At 36.4% G+C, this 24,616-nt stretch overlaps 1 protein-coding gene across 6 annotated transcripts in view; it reads left to right on the top strand.

Moving 5' to 3' along the window:
* LOC114660456 (transcription elongation regulator 1-like) overlaps positions 1-24,616 on the top strand; it is a 75,515-nt gene that overhangs the window by 25,146 nt on the left and 25,753 nt on the right. For 3 of the 6 annotated variants that reach the window (XM_028813162.2, XM_028813159.2, XM_028813166.2), the window contains 10 exons: positions 3,413-3,613; positions 6,366-6,529; positions 8,271-8,360; positions 8,786-8,874; positions 9,156-9,316; positions 10,875-10,919; positions 11,030-11,105; positions 11,853-11,988; positions 21,663-21,752; positions 24,275-24,393. In XM_028813162.2, coding sequence (XP_028668995.1) covers positions 3,413-3,613; positions 6,366-6,529; positions 8,271-8,360; positions 8,786-8,874; positions 9,156-9,316; positions 10,875-10,919; positions 11,030-11,105; positions 11,853-11,988; positions 21,663-21,752; positions 24,275-24,393 — 1,171 coding nt within the window. The remainder of the gene's footprint in view (positions 1-3,412; positions 3,614-6,365; positions 6,530-8,270; positions 8,361-8,785; positions 8,875-9,155; positions 9,317-10,874; positions 10,920-11,029; positions 11,106-11,852; positions 11,989-21,662; positions 21,753-24,274; positions 24,394-24,616) is intronic. The other 3 variants (XM_028813167.2, XM_028813163.2, XM_028813160.2) reach the window with 2 other exon arrangements.

The following is a 24,616-nucleotide window of genomic DNA, read 5'->3' as shown; positions in this document are numbered from 1 at the left end:
AACAGATTTGAGGTTTTTTTTTTTTTTTATGGACAGTTTATTTTTTGCTGCTATTACAGTGGACTTAAATGGCAGACTGATTTTATCAGGAGTTTTGCTGTGTCTTTTCTCAATGAAATATAATATAAGGGGTTTATGCTGACACACCATTTTCATACAAACTATGTTCAGTGGCGATTAAAAAGACAGATTAAATATTAGATTATGTATGTGAAACTTAAAAATAAATCGAGGGACATTACGCTCTGCCCATGTAAGGCACAGGTACAGGTGAGACTACATCTGGACTACTGTGTGCAGTTCTGGTCAACTCACTACACGACAGACAGAGCAGCACTTGCAACTGTGGAGGAGAACAACCCAAATACATCTCAGGATGTAAGGACATATGCCACTGTGACAGACTCTGAGAATTAAAGCTCTTTAGTCTGTGTGGGGACACCAGTGGAAATTAATGGAAAGCACATTTACGACTGTAGCCAGAAAGCCCTTTTGTACTCAAAAGAGCTGTCAGGATCTGCCGAGATGGGGAGTTGAAGCAGAAACCTTCATAACCTTTAAGAAGGATCTGGAGGAGATATTGGGACAGCTTAGCTAATCAAACAGGCTTGATGAACCGAATGGGCTTCTCGCTTGTCAAATTTCTTATGTTTATTAAGTTTATTTTCTTGGCCATTGCAGCAAATAACGAGAGGCGAGTAATTGGTATAAGATTCATAATTTTTGGGTGGAATATTTCTTTATTGCATTTGTTGTAATTTATTGAGAATCTTTCACAAAGTTAAGAAAGCATTCTTTTTTTTTCTAAATACATCTTAACATTTGAATGTTTTATTTTCTTATTTTTTGTAATGTATCTTTGAATTTGAGGGGTTTTTTTTTTGATGAATTTTATTATGGATTCTAGGAGACAGAGCTAGCAAATCAGTGAGCATTCACCATATTATAATGCAGATTTGACATATTCCTATTGTTAACACATTTTTTAAAGCTAATACTGGGATTGGACAAAATATCCCCTGCAAAGTGCAAATGTTGTATCACAGCCTAAGACAATGTCCCTAAAGAGAGAAAAAATAATGTCTGAGTTTGTAGTGTTGAAAAGCTTTTTTGTCCAGTTGATGCTTCAATTTAAGTGAAGTAAGGTGCCGTAAGTATCTAAATAAGTTATTTATATGCATTGTTATATAAATATATTATTTAATAATTCAAATTTATTATTTATTATTAAATAGTTTAGGTACTTCCACTGCTAAATTTATTTATAGGTTAGTAACCCGTTTAAGTAGGTATACGATTATATAATCCCATGATATGAAACTTTCATTAAAAAAATGTGCTGTTTGTTTTATTTAAACACTAGGGGGCTGTGCCTCCTGCTCGCTTTGCTCGCCCACTTCCTCCTCCACAGGGCACGTTATGCGCCAGCCACTTCGAGTCTCTGCCGCTCACGTTGTGGGGGGGAATTAGGGGCTGAACACACGCTAAGGAGATGCGGTCGGATCAGCCGCTGTCATGCTGCTGCCAAGCTGCGTGTCGATCATTTAAAAGCCTGTGCAGCAGCTGTCCTTTTTATCTCGTTGCCTTGTCTCACGGGATGTTAAGGTGTCTCTGAGAAAATCACGTATCGTCTCCTTTCAAGTCTTCCAAAAAAAATTTTTTTATAATAGAGAGATTTATACAGTACATTGCAACACTGCAAAATAAATTTCATTTCAGCTTTCAATTACACAAGTCATAATGTGTTTTTGTAAGCTTTTTCACAAATCAGGAGAGACCAAGCAGTCTATGAAGCCCATTCTGGCAGCTAATAATTTGTCTGGCATCTTACCCACCAGTTTTTTTTAAAGCTATCTGAGTATCCACTTCAGCTACATTACTGGGTAGTTTGTTTCAGATTCCCCAGTTCTTTGTGTAAAGAAGTGTTCTTTTGTGGGTTTTTTTTTTTTGCCTTGGTTATCTTTAATTCCGTTGGTGTCCAAATGTTTCACTTTTTACTTAGAAGAATTTTTTAAAATCCGTTTGTTTAGCGCCTTAAACAGTTTTAAAGACATGAGCTAGTTTTGAAGGTTGAAGGTGTCCCATTTCATTTGGTTGTAGTAGATCAGCCAGGGAAGTTCTTTGCACAGCTAATGCTGCCCTTTACAGTATCATAGAAACTTGGAAAATTTAGAGCTCTCTGTGTCTAGTCAGAAAAGTATAATATGTCTGATAGTCGGAAAAGATTGACTCTTTTATGAGTGCTTCTGTTTTAATGGGCAGCAACAGTGAATTAAAGCTGAAAAAGCAGTATTAACTATACAGTGTTAATACATTGTAAATGTTAAGGGTGTATGGAGTTGAGATCAAAAATACACCCACAATTAAACACTAATGCTTTAGATTTATTTTCAACCATCCCACGCTTGATCTACTTTGAGCCTGTTGGTACACGTCAGTTCAAGAATGTAAATGCTCTCTCAGTGATACCTTTTAAATGTTACTTAAGATTATATCACTGAATAGCATATTTCTTCGAATAGTTATAAATAACCAGTTGGGTTATGTTAGAGAAGATTGGTAACTTGGTCCTGGTTTAGTCTCCGGCCTCTCCCTATGGTAGATTGTCTGGTAGGCCCCAAGTTTCAGCTTCCTTTTAATAGGCAAAACAACTCCCAGGTATTTTGTCCATCATAATGCAGAGCAGGCCCTGTTTTGAGACTCACAAAAACATCTGTCAACCCCAGACTGAATGTTCTATACCTACATCAGATGTATTTTCACTGCCTATAAATGTACACCTCAGCCGAAATCTTTTATTTTCCATGACCACTGTTTACTTGTAATGCCGATTCCATGTGGCAGCTGTTCACAATTTAGAACAAAACCACAGAGGCCTTATAAGTGTTCCCACTATGTAATAACCAAAAATGAAAGTGCAGTAGGATAATGAAGAGCCCACTGAGGGAACATTTGAAGTGCTGTGTCTTCCTGAGTGCTTCAGCGAGTATCCTTAGTTAACATTTGTCTCTCACACTGTTGACTTTGTTCACTTCTTATCTTGTATTCACGGCTCCCATTATGTCTTCAATAGTAAGGTAAATGGTTGGTTATGTGAAAGAGAAGGCCAGCTACTTCTAGTTCTCTTAACAAGTATGACAGACATTCATATCTTTTGTCCAATTCCTGTACTTCTGATTAGGGGCATTCATGTAGTTTTAGCATAAAGACTTAGTCCACTGCTTAGTAGATTTAAAAACTCAATTTATTTTCAAAATCTCTCTTTTTAAATAAACATAAATATTCCAAAAAACTCTTGTGTGTTAATTTTCAAGTGCACAAGTGTCGTATGTAAGCTTTGAGAAATGGTGAATATGTTCTTTTCAAGATTTATAATAACGTTTTTGAATGTTTTGAATTTTTACCTGTTTAGGTGTACTCCCAGGCATGGCTCCTCCGATTGTGCCCATGATGCATCCACAAGTTGCCATTGCTGCTTCTCCTGCTGCTTTAGCTGGAGGACTGCCATTGCCCGAATGGTCCGAATATAAGACAGCTGATGGGAAGACCTATTATTATAACAACAGGACACTGGAGTCCACGTGGGAGAAACCACAGGAGTTTAAAGACAAAGGTGCCATGTCTGCCCTCTTTTATCAGTGCTGAAGTATATCCCTTACAATTTTAAATTTATTTTTTTCTTCTTTTAAAACCAATGCATGGCAGAAAGTTTATATGTGCTAACGTATCATGAAATAAAAAGCAAAAATATCTTAAATCATCTACACGATATTGTTCATAGACGTAGAATAGTGTTTTGAGCAAGCTTTTGCTTTGTTTAATTAATATCTTTCGTATTTTCCAAGTAGTTGTTTTCTTCACAATTTTGGCCGTCATTCATTCTTTCCAAAAACGTTCTCTGTTAAATTGGAGTATTTAAAAAATTACAAAAAAGAGAGAGAGAAAAATGTGCTTCCTTTAGTGGATTACATTTGTGTTTAGTGAATCTTGCCTGGAGATTACACACGTAATAAGGAGTATCCATATAATTTAAGCTGATGTCTGTGTTGCTGGCATTGTTTGTGATGTCATCTTTTAGAATGTATGTGTGATGCATATAGTTATAAAAAAAATTGCCACTTTCATTCCAACAGATTGTGCATCATAAACATTAGTACTGCTACCGAGAATCTATACCAGTGATGTAAAAATTGAGGCAACAGGCAAACAGACGCCGAGTGTGTTTACATACGCAGACATAACTGGGTAAGGTGAATAACCTGTTAAAGCAAAAGCCTGGTTTATTAGAAATTCACATTTACATTGGCAAGTAATCTCCTGATTGAACTGCATAAAGATGAGTTAAAACATTGTTGGCCAACCTGAATCTTAAAATAAGCTTCACGCCTGTGAAAAATTTTAAATAAGAAGTGACCATAGACAGATGGTGGAATTGCCATTGTCATTTGAGTCCATTAAATATTCTGCTGTGCACAGAGAATACCTTTTTTGAGAACGGCTGTGATTTCAGGGGTCGGATTCATGTGAATTGTTTTATGTGTCTAGAATGTCAGTTTTGCTAGTCGTTGATCACCTTTGCTGGACTATATTCATTTAAATGACTGACAGTTATTGCCCATGTCAGATTTACCAACTGAGTGCCGACCTTTTACCATAATCTTGCTCGTCCCCTTTTTCTGACAGCCAACACTGTGCTGCCTAACCAAGCTGGTGCTGTACAAGAGCTAACAACGATGTTTAGTTCATCAGAAATTTTGGCCCTTTTTTCCATTCTGTCGTGGTACATAAAACACAAGACATTAGACTGGCAAGCATCTTTTATGTTTGTGAGGTCCAAAACACCTGCGTTCCATATTCCTCGTTACTACATTCTGTACATTGTACTTCTGCATGAGAATTCATTGGTTGTCCATTCTCATGCACACAGAGCCTGTCCCAACGACAAAAGACAAAATCATACCTATCAGAGTGGCAAGCTAGTTAGTGTGAGTTTCTGGAAATGTCACATTAAGTGACTGACTTCACAGGAAATTGCAAATGAAGGCTACGACTGACAGTTGCTGGTAAAGTCACATAATATAGCATAAGTATAAGTGTGTGTGTGTGTATGTGTCTGTTAAAATTATTTTAAAGGTGTACCACATTTACAGGGAGCCCACCCACCTCAAAGCTAAAGGGTGGAAAACCTCATATTGTCTGCACTGCTCCCTGCTCCTCCTTTATCACCTAATGTTTTATTTAACCAAGTAAAGATATTCAGTGAACAAAGTGAAAGCAAAAATCCATTATTCGAATATTATTGGCTGCGGTAGTATTGTTTAAAAGATAACTTGGGTTATGCAAAAAAAAGACAAATTCCTAATGCACGAAAAATGTGTACCTAATTTAACTAGTCTTCTGTTTATAAGAAGCTTGTTTGAAACTTCAGTAAATTAAGTAACAGAAAAAAATATGATAATTATCATTATTAGTTTTGGGATTGATTACAACTCTACTCAGGTTAAGTGGGTTTGGAAAATGGATGGGTGGTATTGGAATTGGCAGATATGATGCAGGAATTATAAATGATCTACAATGAGCCAGAATATGGGAATCTGTGCATTCCTACTCAGAGGCATTCCAAATAGTTGCAGATGCATATTTTACTTCCAAATTATGTGCAATATTCAAACCTACAGTACCTCTGGTTGGCTCCGTAGCATCCTTTTTTTTTTTTTTATATGTGCTTCTGTTTACATGAAAACTCTCACAGTAGCTGCTATGAACAGTGATTACAGGAAAGAGTGCAAAGAATCTGTGCTAAAAGTGACCTATTGCCAGCTTTCTCTTATTGTCCTAAATATACATATGAATCACTTGAAGGCCTGCTTTATGAAATCCAGACCTTTATTGCTTCAAAGCCAGTGGTTGAAGTAGAAATAGGGAACTTCCAGCAATTCCTGATATTATAGCTAATGACTTCTGAAAGAATTTAATTATGTATACAGTAAGTGCCAGAACTCATGAGGGACAGAATGGGAAAGGTGCTGGTATGGAGTACACGTGAGTACTGACCCACTTCAAGCACTGTACAAAGCTCATATATGTGGTTTTGCTTCACATTTGTTCTGCAGGCTTACTGGCTGCAGTTTAAGACACCGGGGGAGACTTTTTAAACTTGTAAATGCAGCTTCAATTAATGCTGATTTCTTGGAACAAATGAATGTATGCCACAATTGTGGAAAATACGATTGACTTGAAAATTGCCAAAGTAATGATTTTTCCCTCACCATTAGTTTATTGCTGATTATTGTTAAAGTTTTAACTTTGCTCCATTTTAAACAGACATTTTTCTAATTTTCTTTTGTTTATATTAATCTTGACAGCTCTCAAATGTATGTTAAATCCAGCCAGTATTTCAGTGTTTCCTACAGTGGAAAAGGAAGCCGAGAAACCTAAAGAGCCTGTCAAAGAGCCAGTAGTTGAGGCTGAGCCAATGGAGATGGAGGAAGAGGAGCCAAAAGTGGAGCCGCCAAAAGAGATCAAAGAGGTGATTAGATTCAGTTTTGTGATGCAGGGTGGAGGTTTTGCTGTCATGACTTGGAATGATTGCTTGTAGTTTGAATTGTTTTTTCTCCCATTGGAAAGCACTAGTTAGGAAAAAGAAGTAGTGATTGTCTGGCATGCAGATCCATACCGCTGAACAAATTTAGCACAGACTCCTCATTTGTACAAAGGAAGGCCATGGGCTCGATTATTTGGAAGTTTTTCCAATAGAAAAATATAAAGTGACTGCACCCGTGCATTATTAGATTAAGTACCCCTAGGACACATTTTTGTTTGGACTTTCAGGAAGTACTTTTCCCCCAAGGTGGGTTTAGTCAGTGAAGTTTTGGTTTGGGGTCAACTCTTAAAGAAGTAATTTATTTAAATAGTTAATGCACCTGCACTTTTTTCCACCCCGAGCAGCCTCAAAACATATGCTAGTATAAATATGTGTTACGTGTGAAATTCACTCAGCAGGGTGAAAGGGTTTGGTTGTACAAACTGGTTATGAAACAATTCAGATGATTTTATAGAAATATCTTAACGAGCAGATGCGAAATCATGAATTTATTTTCTTAGTTTTCTTAACTGCAGAATGTTGCATTACCTCATATGACAGTTTACCAAATGTTCATTTTTTTCCTGAAAGTTCCAGTCATACTAGAGTAACATTAAATGTTGTGTTTCAAATATTTAACTGTAACAATTCATGAAACTTTGTTATGAGCGCTGTAGCTGTGTCTTTCTTGATTGCTAGTTACCTTGTTGACTCGACAGCTACTCTCTTAACACCATAACATCGCTTACATTTACAGTGAGTGAGGCATTATTAAATCTGGAAATAATGTTAGGTATGACTGTGCGGTTTATGATTTTTGTCTGATTTTACAAAGGACTTTTTAAAGCAGTCAGTACAGTAAAGTGGAATCCCTGCAATGCATGGCAAAACTATTCAGTCTCCATGAAAGACATCATCATGTTCTGGTGTTTCAAAAGATATACACACAAACATATTCCTCCAATAAGTCTTTTCATTGACCACTTATTATATGTCCAAAAAATTTGAACCTGAGAAAACACTGCTTAAGTGTTCAAACTGCACTCCTGCCATAATAGCCTTAAATCATTTGGGATAAGCCTTTGGAAATCCAAAGAATGGTGATGACTTTCAAGGGGACTGAAAACTTTTGCTAGGTACTGTATCACAGTTTTCTTGTACATAAGAAAGGACATTTTTATAGTGGCTTTCATGTAAACACTAGAACAGATCATTTATATAAATATTTGATAAAATACCCCATTTGAACACCACCTAAAACACCTCTCAAAACTAGAATACAGATTGGTTTTTATTGACGTTATGAGAAGATTCTGGCATTTAACAAGTGGGAATGTTTGATTTTGCAGCCTTTGCAAAAGAATGTGTTCACATGCTATGGAAAATGTGGGAAATATGACTTTGCCCAGTGGAACATTTCATGTGAACGCCCTTCCAGATGGTAGCTGCCAACTTGGAGGTATCTTTGTCACCCGGTGTTTGCCAAGTTGTGATGTAATACTGACCTCTCCCACGTTTCATATTTATAACAAAAACAGATCAGCTTAGCCTGAAATGGAATTTGACAGTAACACCTTCTTAGAACAATTTTTGCATTTTCTAATTAACACATTTCCTTTGCCTTTTTATTTTTGCAAAATAAATTCAGAGATCTAATCTTTAATTGGTTTTTGTGTGGACTTTTCAGCTAATCAACAGTAACCTCGCATTTGTCCCAAACCTTCAACCAGAAATACACATGGATGGAAAGAAGTGTGAAAGTCTGATGTCAAAAATGGTAACTCCATAGCATGTGAACACAGTATTGATTCTAGCACTTCCAGTTGTTTATCTTTTGTTCAATTTCTTCTTTCCTTGCAAAACTAAGGCTTCTTTTTATATTAAAGAAATGTACTGCATTTTGTCATTTCTACTTTTCCTATTAATACATACATTTTATATGGAGTCTCTGAATGTCTTTTTCCAAAATATCAAAATATTGTATATTAACATGTATTGGACTTTTTGGAAGACCCTGTGTTGACTGTATTTTATGTTTTTATTATAGAATTTCAATAGAATGCTTAGAATCCATAGCTTGGTTAAATCAGAATGTGCTCAATTAAATAGATCTTTTGATACTCGATAATAGAAGCAAGCAATTATTAGCACAGCTGTTTAAAATGCAGGAAATTGAATTGAGTGTCCTTTTTTTGTCTTTAGGAGCCAAAAGACGAGGAAATGACTGAAGAAGAAAAAGCAGCACAGAAAGCAAAACCCATTGCTACATCTCCTATACCTGGAACACCTTGGTAAGGCTTGTAGATGATAATTAGTGAAGTGTCTGAAATTCTATATTTTTTATTTTGAAGTATGGGTTGAAAATCTTGTCTACTTGTTTGTCCTTTTCAATTCTAGTGAGCACTGCAAATTGTGTTGTTGGTCCTGATTTACATTCATTCAATTGCGACAAGCTTTTATCCAAAGCGACTGACACAAGATGTCAACACAGCTAATCTTTGAAATCGGCCTCAAGGCCGAATGTATTTATTTTTAATTATTTGAATACAGAGTACTGTGTTTGGATTTTCAGGTGTGTTGTCTGGACAGGAGATGATAGGGTCTTCTTTTATAATCCTACCACTCGGCTCTCTATGTGGGATCGGCCTGATGAGCTTATAGGAAGATCAGATGTAGACAAAATAATCCAAGAGCCACCTCATAAAAAGGGCATGGATGAAGGAAAGAAAATTGGTAAGGATGTTGTGGAAGTCATTTTAAGGTGTTTAGAATTCTAGTCTACCCGCACCATCTTTTCCTAGTCTGGTGTCCACAGTTCATTGTTTCTGTTAGCATGCCCCTTTCTTTTCATGCTTGTTTTTACTATATCATTTCATTGTTTATACTCTTTAGTTCTGGCGCCCCCTACTACACTTTTGAAACATGCCTTCTGCAGCATCATGCATCATTGGTAGCTTGCTGTATACAAAGGAGTGTATATGCCCCGTAGCTAGTCTTGAACACCAAACACAGTCATATCACAGCAACTAGATTAAAAAAAAAATGAAATTGTAAGACCGCAGGAAACCTATGGTAGCAAGAGTTGAGTACTGAAACAAGGTGATGCCAGCTGGCAAATATTGTCAGCTCTGAAGTCTCACACCCTGTGGAAAAAAACATGAACTTCAAATTAGCAGCTGTGGAGTTTTATCCTAACACATTCACCTTTAGTTTCATCCCATACATCCTTAAAATTGTCATCAGATTTGGAAAAGTGAGGAATTCATTTGAAAACAGAGGTGAAGGAAATGCAAGGTCCTCTGAACAGGTTATCTTAAAGCTTGACTATGCCTTTGTTTCTGGCTAGTAAAAATTGCAAAGAAGATGACAAAAAAACTTGCTATTATCATTATAAATTTGGTTGAGATCTTTATCCAAGTCAACTTAAAATGCCAGGATCCATAAAACAAGTTTGCAGAAGTCTTGAGGTTTGGTGATTAGAACTAGTAATCTTGAGATTTAAAGTCCAGTGTGGGGGTGATCTCTTCCCAACTTTAATTATTTTGCCTTAACAACTCACTTTTGCTGTCTCCCCAACTTAAATACCCTACGGTATGCTAAGCACATGCAGAAAGGATTAGCAAGTTAGGATGACATCTCAGACACCTGGTAAACAACGAAGACTTGGACCACTATTCTTTCTCTATGGCAGGATCCTTTTGAAATCGGGACCACAATTTTGAAAGATTTCATTGAACGTTAAACTTAGCGTTTGGTGTTTTTAGCATTTATGGCTGGAGATCATACACAGAGAGAGAAAGAAAAAGTGGATGAGCAGCTCAATCCTAATTCCAGGCAGTGCTACCTCTGAAAAGGTAGTTTCTGTCAGATTAATTGTTCCATCCCCTGATAATATGCTCAACAACTTTTAATGTTTCCCTTTATTTTCTGGAAACAGCCTAGGTTGCTTCTCTCAGCCTCTTCTTGAGTTATTTGGTGGATTGCCAGAACACCTTTAAATCTGACCAAAAGTCATCCTGATTACTTCTTCAAACGCTTGCTATGCCCAAGCCAATATTAGATCTTTCTCTGTGTTACAACTTTGAATAAATCAGTCAGGTTGGAGGCCGACCCCTGATAATGAAAAACAGCATGCAGAATGTTCTTCAAGGCAGCAGAATCGTTCACTGTCTTGTCATTATAAGCATCACCAGGTTTTGGCCATGGCTTCTTGCAACTCTGACATCATGTATTGTTCTTTTAAGAGTCATTCCCTCAAATCCTCTTTTTGTTTTTTTGTTTTTTTTTTTAGCAGAACACGCTTCGAGCACCAAAACTTTTGAGGTCCTTGGAACATGTAAGCTTACCCATCACACCATTGTCACAGTCCTAGGCGAGGCAGCCTAGCTATGTTTACACAACTTGATTTCATGCAAATAATGTGAAGTATACTTTTCTTTTGACTAGGTTTCAGTAAAGAAGAGCTAGAACTGATGACAGAGGATTCTGCTGAAGATGAGCCAATAAAATCAAAGAAAAGAAAGTAAGCAAATACTTCTAAATTACTCTAAATGTTTCTATGAAAGTGTATGTGGCCTAGTGTAGCTGAATCCTTGGTATATTAATTTAAAATTCCATTATGTTTATTTAAAAAGGTGTTTTGATCCAGTTTTTTTTTTCCTCTGTCATTAGAATTTAAGGTGCTATTTAAGGTCAATTGTGACGAAACTGATTCTTAGTTCGTATTTGTTCACATTTATCTGCTGCAAGTTATATAAACACATGGCTAAGATAGTCCCCTCATTGCTGTTGAAAGTTTCCAGGTATCTTTATAAAAAGAAACTCTAAATGTATAGGATATTAATTCTGAAAAGTATGGATTGATAAAATGTTGAACATTTTTACTTTCTAATAATTGTGCTTAATTTAGCCACCAGGATGTACCAGGTAAAAAGTTTAAAATGTGACAAAATCGCAAAAAACTATTGCATCAGTCATCATCACTACATTGTAAGATTACAGCATTCTGGTTTTTTCCCATAAAACACAACATGTGAAGATTTCCATTCAGCTAAAATTCCTGATTAAGTATGAGTGCACTGGTTTAAAATTATATATATGTATGTATGTATGCTTGCTAACAATAGCCACTAAAAGCTGATTGGTTATTTTCAGTCCTTTGCCATAAAATCATACTTGTCAAGAAATGTTTTTTGGGTCTGGGTTTAACAACTTCTGCTGGCAAGTGGTTAGTGCCAAAGCCAACTCTAACATACTTGTGTCAATGCAGGAAGGATGATCTTAAAGATGTGGATTCTGAGAAAGAGGCAGCTATGGAGGCAGAGATCAAGGCTGCCCGGGAGAGGGCCATCGTCCCTCTGGAAGCCCGCATGAAACAGTTCAAGGACATGCTACTGGAGAGAGGGGTAAAATACTTCAACAGCAATTGTGTAACCAGCTCTGTAATGTTATAGAAACATAATCTAAATGGAAGCCATTTAAGGTACAATCTTCAGTTAAAGTTTATTCATTTTGTAACGGTGTTTAGATTTGCTTTGTTACCCTATTTGAAGTTATTGAATGCAGAATGTGTAAAGGTATTAGTTTCATTTTGTTTTTTTGAAAGTTGTTCAGATCAGCGAGACTTTGCCATTGTGCATAGTTAAAACCTGATCAAAGCAATATCTGAATAGATCCTCTTTTAGTTTTACAGGTTCATGTACAAAACTACATTACTTTGTATACTGGAGTGGAAATTATGCATTTTATTTCTGGGTACTTACTGAGGCAAGATCACATTTTTGAGCTGCTACTTGGATACCTAGAGTGATGATTTTTTTGTGATGGTGTAGTTCAGTGTGTCTAGTATCGTATTTATTTCTAGGCTTTGGAAGGCACTGTTCTGTTTTATATTTGTGAAATCCCCTTGTTGAGTTTGACTTGGTGGCAGGTTTAATGGGACAGTGACTGTTTAGACAAAAAGAAGGATGTGGGATCGATACTTTGTGGTTTTCTCGGTTTACTCTTTACCTAGATAGAGATAGATAGATAGATAGATACTTTATTAATCCCAATGGATTAACACCTGTAGTGGTGTTGCAGTTCAGTCATTTTATGGCTTAGTTTGTGGCACAGATTTTGATGAACTTTGATTTTTCTCTCTGTTTTCAAGCACTAAATGAATACCTTTTTAAGGATAAACATTTATTGATACCTTGGGTGTAACAAACAAAATGAAGACTAAAGCTCAACAAAGCTTTGCAGTAATTTTGTATTCAAAAGAGGCAAAGTAATTTGAATATACTTGTTATGAAGGGTGAAAATCGTATAAACTTTTTTTGGCACAGTTAACACCTATGTGAAATACTCTGCAGGAGCAGTAGTTCAGTGACCAGGGACAAGGCAAATATTAGTATAGAAACAAATATCCTTAGGATATGCTTCTGCAACTTTGATTCCAAGTGTGCATTAATGTTAGAAGTTGGTAATCAAGTATAGGTGGCCCTTGGGTCACAAATGAGTTCTGTTCCTGCAGACGTTTGTAACTTCATTTTGTATGAAAGTAGAAACTTGCACTGAAGGTGTCTATCAGTGGAAATGTCAGCAAAAATACATAATGCTAACATCATTTTGGACCAAAATCTTGAAATGCCTTTCAGACAGCCTTGGTGTCCCAATCCCTCCTAATCCATTAACAGCTGTGTTTGAGGGGCTTAAAGTGCAGTAGGACAAACAAACTGTAATGGCCTTTACTACACTATTGGCACATAGGATTCTTCCGGCTGAACAAGATAAGTCTAACCCACCTCTTTTAAGTCAGTGGATAATTGCTGTTATATATTATCTGAAATTGGAAAAAGTAAAATTCTTACTTTGAGGATCTGAACAAAACTTCTTCAAAACCTGGCAGGATCTGATCAATAACATTTTAGAATAAGCATTTAAATTGAGGAAGCTGATTCTCTTCCCTTTTTTATTCTATTTATTTTTACTTATTCATATATTTATTTATTTGTTTATTTATTTACTTATTTTTCCTACTATTAAAGTTTTATTCTGTTGGCCTAGCTCTCTTTCTCAGGGGTAGAGGTTGATTACAAATACATGCTGCTTTATTACTTATTACTGAAAAAATGTTTCAAACTAAATAAAAATATTACATTGGTGCAATGTTACTATACTTTAAATAACAAAACACAAACTTAGTGAACCTTTGTGTTTTGTTGTGAAAGACTGTTCACGAAAGGCACTTTAACCTCGTAGGTTATTTTAACATTGATGTGCAAGTTAATACTGGAAATGCCTCAATTATTAGCCTTGGTTTACCAGTGCAAACTTCAACATTTACCTATTTAATATTCACTCATCCCTCAGTTCCCATCACAGACACAGTGGAGTCAACCCAGCGCAGTGCGCTTTATGCCTGATAGCACTTTATTCTCACAGAGAAGAATGCCTTAACAGGGGCCAGGAGCCACACTGTTTACAAACTGCTGGAATTGATATGTCGACCTGCCTTTGGATTTTCCTCCCATGAAAGGGCTGTACTTAAGAATACCTTAGCAAAGGCCAAGCACTGCATCTCCTGAAGGGATTTACGGATGATGTGAGACAAACCCAGATAGCTACCTTTTGAAAGGGCTACACAAATATGCTAACAGAAGCCAAAGAGCTTGGTTGAAAGTGTTCCCTTGATAAATCACAGAGTCTGGCAGCCCATACTTTGAATGCTACTTCTGAAAGAACTGAATCCGAACAAACACAGCTAAGTTGCATTAACTTTCATCACTTGTTGCCAAATATCAGTAAACCACAAGACAACTTCAGGGAGGTAATACCAAAAATTTATTTCAATCATTGCTTAAGTTTGTTTTCAGGAAAAAAAAAAAAAAAAACAGGCATAAATATTACAAATGTAAAACACACATCCTGAATGATGCAGTTTAGGGTCACACAGGAAACCCTCTTATCACTTAGCTATAGTTTAATCATTCCAGTCTTTGGCGTCTTATGCCAGCTGTGATGCGTGTGAGTGTATGGACTGTAGATAGCAAATCTGACAGCGTTGTCTTCTTTCTTTGGTAATGGTGATACTTTCAAAATCTTCATTTTTAGGGTGCTTTTGAGGGCTATTTTATATTAGATTTTGCATTGGCCAAAATCATACCACTGATAAATTCCATTGGTCTGATTACTTGTCGGTGAGATTACTTTTAGCAAACTGTGAAAAACATTTTGACCTCGAAGTCACAAGCCCCCGTTTCACATCTTCTTTCAAGCATACACACACTAGTTAACTTTTTGAGCTTAAAGGTGTACATCAATAAAATAATAACACTCTTAATATTTACTGTTACATTTGTTTTACCAGAATTCTTTAATCTATTTGCATGCATTTCGGAAAACAACCTACGAGTCATTATTATGTGCCTGCATGTCTCAGGCACCTTCCCTCTAGGTTCCTGTCAAAAGTTTTGCTAGATTTAGTTGTACAGGTTATTCACTTTAAAGTAAAACACGCATTAAATATTTTGAGTTGTGTTTAGCAAACTGTACCTTTTTTTATCCTTATTATACATCAGTATGTATAGTAAGTTGGTCTCCTGTCTTAACATCCTACACAAGTACCTGACAAAATAACAACAGGCATAATAATGGCATGAAAGCTCACAACTAGCTGATGATTGATCCCTCAGCATAGATGTGCTGTCTTTGCTAAGTGATTGCTAAGAGTGTCACATCCCTGTCCCAGCAGCTACACTCCATATGGTTGCGACGCATGCCTTATACACAGGGAGCAACAAATGGCACGTTCTGCCTCTTGGATTAACCTGTTCTGTCTAGCAATTTACCCTTGACTGGGTTTATTGCACAATTTTGTGTAGTACAGATTATGTTCTGTGACATGTGCTGTCTTGTGAGGGATCACACTGTGTTATCTTCGTCCCCCAGCATTTATCATCCCTGGGACGTTTAAAGAGGATTTTTAGAATTGCTGCCAGTTGTCATACAACTTTAAGCTTACTGGTGGCTCTGTGTGCTGTTTGAACTGTGCAGTACCATTCCTTACAAGTGTCAAAACAAGTTTGCTTGGTTTGAAGAAAAAAAAAAAAAAAGGAAGTAATTGGATGAAAACAAAGTTAGTTGAAAAGAATTTGGGGGATTAAGTCCTTATTTGTTTCTGCAAAATTGCCTTAATTCCAGACCCACTTGGTTAAATTTCCCAGCATCTTTAGGCATGCACCTTAGTTTTGTCACCAATATTAGTCTCCTATTAACTAAATGGAGGTTAATATAAGAATTTTGCCAGTGATGGATGTTTTAACTGCACATTGATGGACAAATGCTTTTGCTTGTTTTTTAATGTTGTGTTCTCTCTTAAGGTGATGTCGCTTTTCACTACTTTTCCAGTGATTTTTAGTCACAGATTACATTTACAATAATGTTATCAAGTCGGAGGTAATTGTGCCGTTCTCCTCTAAATCCCACTCGTCCCAGCATGCCTTATTTCATAAGACAAGGAGTGGCGCTTGTGTTTGTGAGAGCTGATAGCTGATGAAGAAATAAGTAATTTTTGTGTTTTTTACTTTGCAAATGGAAGAGAGGCTACTGTTTTATGTACCAGGACAAAATGAAAAGTGAAGGAAAAAATAAAAGTCAAGATTGTGGCCGAATTTGCTGTACCTGGAAGGCATTCATACAGCACCTGCTCTGTCAGGCAGTACATTATTGGCTGCCAAGAAAGGGGTGAGCTCAAGATACATTGGAGCTGTGAAGCTGTGCTGAAAAGACGAGATCAGCAACTGCAGTTGTTAAGTTTGACGTCCCCTCCAACTAGATGTTGTGTATTGGGGCAACTTTTTAAAGTTGTCCTGCACTCGTTTTATAGCTGTTCTGTTCCTTCTGGTGGCCATAAAATCATTGAAAGTAAGCTTTCTAGCTACACAATGTTAACATTGACTATAAAGTTCTCTTATGTGTACTTTGCTCTTTTCACAGATGAATGTTAAGATTTGCTTGTAAATTAATTTGAATTAATTGTATGAGTGTTTCAGAATCATACAACCCAAAAGTTTTTTTTGTCCTCTAAACTGGAGGCAAGCTATTAGTGGGAGAGCCGGGCACATTATGACACGTTTATACCACCTTAAATATTCATTTTTAGTGGCACATGCCACCCCACACCCTCCGTTCAAGGTGTGACTCTTAGAAATTACCGCCAGTCCTCCACTGTTCAATGTTTTAGGTCATGTGTCTTAGAATGAAGTGTTCATTAACCTTGATTCTACAGTAGGACCTTGTGCCGAGCAATATACTGGTAGCACACAAGTCAATTTGAATAGCACAAGTAGTGTCTCTTATTTATTATAAGTAGAATAAGATGCATTTATTTAAAAGAAAAAAATAATTGCTTGATCAAGGAACATTATTTGTAGAATTGCTACAAATTAAAAAGACCATTCAAAGGAAAGGCACTATATAAATAAAATGAGTTACGGTTTCCATTCTGACTGCATTTCCTCTTAGGATCATAAAATAACATGTTGTTTATCTATACAGCATGAATGTGGTCTTGTGAATTACTAGCACATTTCCAAGTATCCTAGAATATTTTAATATATTGTCATGTTTAAATTCAAGCTATCAATTTTTGTAATGTGTTTATTGCAGTATAGGGTCACAGAGTGCCAAAGCCCATACTTCATCTGGTGCTGAAGGAGAACCAACCCAGGAATGCTGCCAGTCCATGGCAGGGTGCTTTTCACTGGCACAGGCATGTTTAGTTATGCTGAGACGGTTGATTAGCTCCACATCCTGACACACATGGCTTTGGTATGTGTCAGGAAGTCGTCCTCAAACTCTGCCCAGAAAGTGCATAGATCTGGGTTTGAAACCAGGCCTTAGGGAAGCAGTCATATGCTGCTTACATTGTGATATTATTGTAATGTCTGTCCACTCAGCAGGTCTCAAGTTAACCTTAACACACATCCAATTTTATTTTATAAATGTATAGGTTTACATTTTAAGTGTTATCAAGACAATAATTTGGGACTACAAAGAGAATTCCTGCATTCATTTATTGTCCTATTAGGGTTTTTTTTTCTAGTTTTTCATAAAGATAAGGAAGAGTCTTCAAACATTACATGATGCTGTCAGTAGTTATTGTAGAGATGGTGTATTTACAATTTCCTCTTTAGGTATATTGGTTTCTTTTCTAGTCTTTGCTGAGACTGAAAAATAGTCCTCTAAAAATTGTGGTTGTATCATTAACCTTCTTGGTGTTAACCCTGAGGGTATCTCTGGCTCTGAATTCTTTGTGAACACAGTTAACCCCGAATTTGTCTTGGGTTTTAGTGGCTACAGTAATGGATGCTCTGATAGGTGGTTTTGTTTGTTTTAGAGCTGGTACCAATCACTGATTTCATGTAACTGAATAGGCTGATTCCGACACTAGTGTATTTCCTTCTGTATCCGTTTTAAAAGCTTTTTACACCAAACTCCTATATAACCAGTCACAGAGAAGCCTCGTGTCCTATATTAAAGTGTTAACTTGGGTATTTTTATAATTAAGCTATTCACCACAGGTGTTACCTGTTCATTTTTTATTAACAAAATGAGTGACCATAAAATAAATAGAATTCTCTTAAAATACATATTTATTAGCTAATCAAATATGCAGAAAATAGTTACCCTAATACGTAAGGCATAAAAGAAAAATGTTTCTCATAATTATATAATTGTTTAATATCTCCTGTAAAGTATTTATGAACTTATCTGAAACAAAGCTTAACTTAAAAAGGTACTTTCACTGTTTGTCTAACAAAATATAAATACACCCAAATATTGATATTGGCAGTAAAGCACTGCTTAAATGTAAATATACATGCACTTACAGGTTTTAATCATTAATCACACTACAGTTTTATTGTTTTTTAAATATAAGGTATGAATATAAATATTGATTACCATTTTAATTATACATGTGATACTATATGACTCATAAATAATAAACACAGTACAAACTCTTAAGAAATGGTACAAATCTGTTGATTGATCAGTGAGATTTTTATCTAGAATGCACACAGCTAACAAGGGAAAGTCACTATATAAATAAAATGTTATGATTAACACGTTTGCAAGTAAAATGGACAAATTTTACTGTTATGCCACAGTGTTTTGTTTACTAAGCAGCAATAATTTCAAATTCTTCTTTATACCTTCTTTTTCTAATTAAAAATGTAAACTGCCGTACTAAACACAAGTTTGCTTACAGTCCGACAAGCAGTGTGTGGCCTTTTTAAAAGAACAAAATGAAAAAGGTTTGAATTCATTACAGTAGCTTTTCTTGCTATTCATCTTATTGCACAGGACGACTCCTCAGATTCCTTTTTCTCAGTTTATTATCCCACTTACTTAAATGTAAAAGCTAATATTCTAGTCTTCACTCTCTGTCTGATAAAGTCTGCCTTGCTGCTCTGTTTACAGCAAGTTCACAGCAGAAAATGGCACATGTGTCAGCTCGTTTGTCACAATATGTTGCTTAAAGTAGCGCTACAGCCAAATTAATGTAAATCTTGGAAAAGCAAATGCTGAGGAAATCGTGTTTTGTGATCAGCCTATTTACCAATCACTGATGAAGTCTGTTATGGTAAAAATCATTGCAGCATCACTTGTTATAATCCAATGTAGAATATTAAGCCTGAATAACATGTCTGTCTATTATATAAAAAAATCTTGGGTCGAGACGTGATCACCTCGGAGAGACACTTTGAGGTCCTGTGAGACGTCTTGCACGTCACGCCCTACTTACAATTTCTCGGAGACACTTTAACGTCCTACAAGTTGAGGAAGTGAGACAAAAGGACAGCTGCTGTACAGGCTTTTAAATGATTGACGCACAGCGCGACATGCAGATCACGCAGCTAGCAGCAAGCCAGCAGCTGATCCGTCCTTAGCATGCGTTCACCACCCCACACAAGTGGCTAGCGTGAAGCGTGCCCCCGAGGATGGGGGTTGTGGGGTGGGCCCCTAGTTTTAAAATAAAATGAATATTCCTATGCATTTTCCACTTTTGGGTAGCTCATCAATATTCATGAGTGGGGTGGAGTCTTCAACCAGAACTCAATTGTGTGTAAAGAAGAAGCTGTAAAGGCAGTTTTAGAACAAGATGAAACTGAACTATTAGTTGAGTCGTGTGGTAGTGATGACAATGTGAATTGGTCATCAGATGTTGGCATGGATAGTGAAACTGATGCATATGACACTGTATGATGGAACCGCTGTGATATGCCTGGTGAATTTGGTCACCTGAAAGCTCATCGTGGTACATGTAGATGCATAGCAAAAATGGAAAGTGATAGCAGTCATCAAGTGGAAAGACCATTCAGAATGCAGCAACTGTCAGTGTTTGTCAGGGGAAATATGGAGGTCACTACACCTTGTGATGTGGTAGCCAACAGAAACACAATGGATGTGTCCATCATGTGACTTAAGGCACTGAGTTTCTACCCTCTTGTGCACAAGCAACAGGAAAAAAAGAAAAAGCATGCAAAGAAACTTTCTGCTATCCATCTAGCTGTGCATTAGTGACACTTCCAAAACGTGTCAAACAAAGGACGTGTACTAAGTCTGCATCAGTACAGCTGTGGATGAATACTAAACAGACCTGTCCTACTGTGGTTTTGTGGATAATTTGGTATTTACATGTTTCTGTTACACATAATAAGGTTTTTTTCTTAGTAATGTTTTTGGCTTGTTTTTCTGATGGTTTCCATAATGAATGAGTGAATTTTGTGAGGGTGTAGTACTTTTTAAATGGAAGTAAACGTTAAGGATATGACTAACATGGAGAAGTGCTAGAGCAACTGGCTCTCCCAAATGTGCTTTAGTAGTAGTCTAGGGTTTAGCTGCATCTGTGCGAATAAATTGTGTCATAAATTAAAGAGCATATAGTTACCACAAAAGCTAAAGGTAATGTTAATCTATTTTTTCTTTTTAAAAGTAAAGCTTAACTAGGAGATCTTCTTATATGGAACTGTTTCCTTTTTTATTTTTTGAGCTCCCTTTTTCTATGTAGGCAGGGGTGCTCTTCAGGGTTTTTGCACCCTTTCTTTACTCTCCTTTGGGTTCTTGCCTGGAAAATTATATCTTGTGCTTTTTTTCTTAGCATGTGACTTAGCACTTGTTTGGAATTCAGGAATAAGAGTTTGTTTTGGTGAACGGATACCATCTCACTAATGAGAGATGAACATCACTGTACCATTCCTAATACTTAATAGTCACTGCAATACTTAATTTGCTTGAGAGAAGTTTTAATGTAGTCTCATAAAAATTAAGTGTTTCATGTTTGCTGGCATATTAACCTTTGAAGTCTTGGCTGTTAAAGGTTACTTGTTCTCATTATTGTTTAGCTTTTGTTAATGAATGAAAGGGATAAAAAGGCTCTTTGTGTTGGAAAAAAAAAACACTGAAATGTGCTTTGTTTTGGCTTGTAAGGAACCCCAGGTGATTGTCATTGCTGATATGGGGCAGCAAATTGGAGTCAGAATTCTGTGCTGTTAACAGAATTATAGCTGGTAAAAAGCAGCAGTTAATTTTAGAAGGCTGCTCAAATACATTGCTGTGGTTTATCTAGAGCCTTTTGATTTCATGGAGGTATTTACTACATAATCATCTTATCTAAAAGGTTACTTTTATATTTTGAAACAAAAGATGAAAGCAAGAGGTCTTCAGTGTATCAAAAGCCCGAATCTTCAAGGCTTTGCCTTTGACCCCTTTCTATTTATCTATTTATTTATTTTTTGTTTAAATGGCGCTCTGCAGTAGGTATTTTTAATGGATAATTACAGAGAAGTCACCTTGCTTAATTATATAGTATTGGCTTTGGCCAATTAGTGTTAAAATTCTCAACTCTACCTCCTACTGATTGTCATTTATTAGAGATGAAAACTTCACTTGGTGAAACAGACATGACAGGAATCCACTCTAGTATCCCGCAGGCTGCAAGTGAAAAGGAAGGTTACCTGCTGCATTAAGTGCTGCTCCTAATTGACTCATAAAATTAATCCTTGCTTTATTTTTTATTTTTCCTCCCCTATAGGTTTCTGCCTTCTCAACATGGGAAAAGGAGCTTCATAAGATTGTTTTTGATCCACGATATTTACTGCTGAACAATAAAGAAAGAAAGCTGGTATTGTCTTTTTACTTTTTAAACTTAAATTTTGAGGGGACATCCTTTACATCGCCATACTGGGTAAACCTACATTCAAGAAGTATTCATGCATTATAACCTTCTGTTCTACCAGATAATAAAACAATGATCATCTCTAGGTACATAAAGATAATTCCACGTTCTGCACAAGAACATGCCCTTCAGCCCACCAAAGCTCGCCAGTCTTATCCACTTAGTTCTTCTAATAAAACCATCAAGTCTAGTTTTGAAAGTCCCTAAAGTCTTACTATCTACCACGCTACTTAATAGCTTACTCCAAGTATCCATGGTTCTCTGTGTACCAACTTTCATTTTTATGTGCTGATATTACTGTAATCTTAGAAGCAGAGCAGTTCATTGTTTCTTATTCTAGGTTTATACGGTCATTACTATTACATGTGCAGAGCACACATGCTAACAAACATGGAACACGTAGCCACAGTTAGTGAGTAGAAATACATTACCTCAAAAAGATAAGAAAAGAGGGGAAAAAACTAGGATCTGAAAGGTAGAAACTGAAAATTAGTCATTAAGTTCTTAGTCTTACAGTGTATCAGGTAATTCCATAATTGTCACATCTACAGTGTAATGGTATTGATTTAAGTGCTTAGGTCTAAGGATTATATTCCTTGTGTCACAGCTGTCTGAGTAGTTTTTTATAATGTGTTTTAGTTATAAGAGAATGGCACTGGGAGACTTAATATATTAAAAATAAGTTAACAGCCACACTAAAAGCACAGCAACTATGTATCAGCAGCTTTATAAAAAATCCTGAGTTAAGTCATTCCTTTATATAAACTTTGTAACGACACTAATTGTGAGAGTGATTGTGAAGGGATAGGATAGGAGCTGACTGAGAACCCTGTTTAATACAAACAAAATTGAGGCAAATAAAAAGTCCAAATGAAAATCGTGGCTATCTCACAACCGGCTGTCAATGCCTTTCACACCAGTCAAAGGAGCTCTGTCCTTTTTGGATGTGGGTTCCTAGGTGAATGTGGACTCCTGAGACCATTGTTCTTTAAATAGCCTTTGGGGTAGTAGAAGCGGGACCTCCTGGCAAAACCAGAAATAACATCCCAGTTCATCTCAGGACTGTCTGTGGTGAAAGGGAGGCAGGGATTAGCGACCATGACCCCTCAGGCACTTGGAGAGGCTGGCGTACCTTGCTAGAGCCTGGTTAGATGCCTTTCATGCATACATCTTGTATGTAAAAGGTTTTTAATTCTGTCATAATAGTCATTTGTAATGGGATGTTCAGCTAAGCAAATGGCATTGCTTCAGAATGAGGTGTAAATCTGGTAGTGAAAGGAGAGAATGACTGAATGCCAAAAGCATAAGATCATGTTCCTGATGTAAATACGACTTCAATCGGTGTTAGAGCTTCACAGTGCCATCTAAAACAATAAGTTCTTTTTCAGAAATTTGAGCCGGAGTTGTGTCCCAGAAATTAGAAGAAGTCTAAAAATGCAATAAAACACTTTAACTACATTTCTTATTAAGGAACTGCTGAATTCTTTATACAAAAAAATAATGAAGAGTGCAGAAAATGGACAATAGGGAGTAATACATTGACATGGAAGTTTTTTTCTGTGAACATCTAAATGGAAACAGACCCCAGTAGACCAATTTTATGTCCTCCATCTTTTAAAAATGATTAAATAAAGCAACATTTTTCCTAAACTAGTTTCATATTTCACCCTCGCTTGTAATTGCTATTATGAGTTGAGGTTAAATATATTTCAGTTCAGTAACTTTTATCTGCTTGACCTTTGTTTGTTTGCAAGGCCTATGCATGACAATTAATGATTCAAAGTATTAAGCTTAATGTGCAGTGTGCTCCCTTTGTCTGATACCAGATTTCTAAATGCATCTTGACGTAGTTTTAGTTTTAGAATGACCTAAAACGTGACACTAAAAGATGATGCTGCTGAGTTTAAGAACATAAGGTAATCCTGATCAGAGTGTAAATGACAGTCAAACCTACACCAATAAATGGGGTGTGCTTACGGCAACCTGAAAACGAGATTAGATATCACACAGTATTTGCTGTGTTTAAGCATGTTTGTTGACTTTCCTGGGACTTTTTTTTTTCTTGCATGAATTGTTGCACTTGTAGCAAAGTGTTTATTTAAACATATGCCAAGTTGACTTTTTTAGCCTCTGAATAATTAAATGTGTTTTTAGATTGATTTATGTTATTGGAAGTATCTGGCCTTAAGTTTGAACAGACAATGTGGGTTTCCTTAAAGAAGTTTATCATAGTCCTGTAATTAACACAGCTGCTTTAAAACTACATAGTTAGGAATTGGTGTTGTGCAGCTTAGAGAAAAGCAACACGTGGCACACAATTCTAGTTGAAAGGAAAGTAGTTACATTAATGCTGAGGATACTGATGCCGAATTTGGGCTTTCAGAATATCAGAAAATACTGTCCTCCTTTTTGTAAAATGCTGAGAATGCTATTTTTTTTTTTTGTTTTGATCATTTCTGTTCTTTCAGATATTTGACCAATATGTGAAGACCAGAGCAGAAGAGGAGAGGAAGGAGAAGAAAAACAAAATCATGCTTGCCAAGGACGAGTTCAGGAAAATGATGGAAGATGCTAAACTGAGTCCTCGGTATGTACTTATTTTTTCATTTTCTTGGTTGTTCTGATAGTTTCTTTTTACATTTAATTTGATTTTGCAGTATTACTCTTGCACTACATTAGAGCAGTCATGTAAGATTTTTGCTCAAGCCGTATGCTCAGACTTTGGTAGATATCTTAATTGGTCACCAGATCACTTTTGCAAATCATTGGTTGTTTTGCGCCCTCGCCTGAGCCTAGAGCATCTGTACAAC

This window comes from Erpetoichthys calabaricus, chromosome 11 (assembly GCF_900747795.2).
Source record: "Erpetoichthys calabaricus chromosome 11, fErpCal1.3, whole genome shotgun sequence".
Classification (NCBI taxonomy): Eukaryota; Metazoa; Chordata; class Cladistia; order Polypteriformes; family Polypteridae; genus Erpetoichthys; species Erpetoichthys calabaricus.
This window is presented reverse-complemented; position numbering and strand designations above follow the sequence as displayed.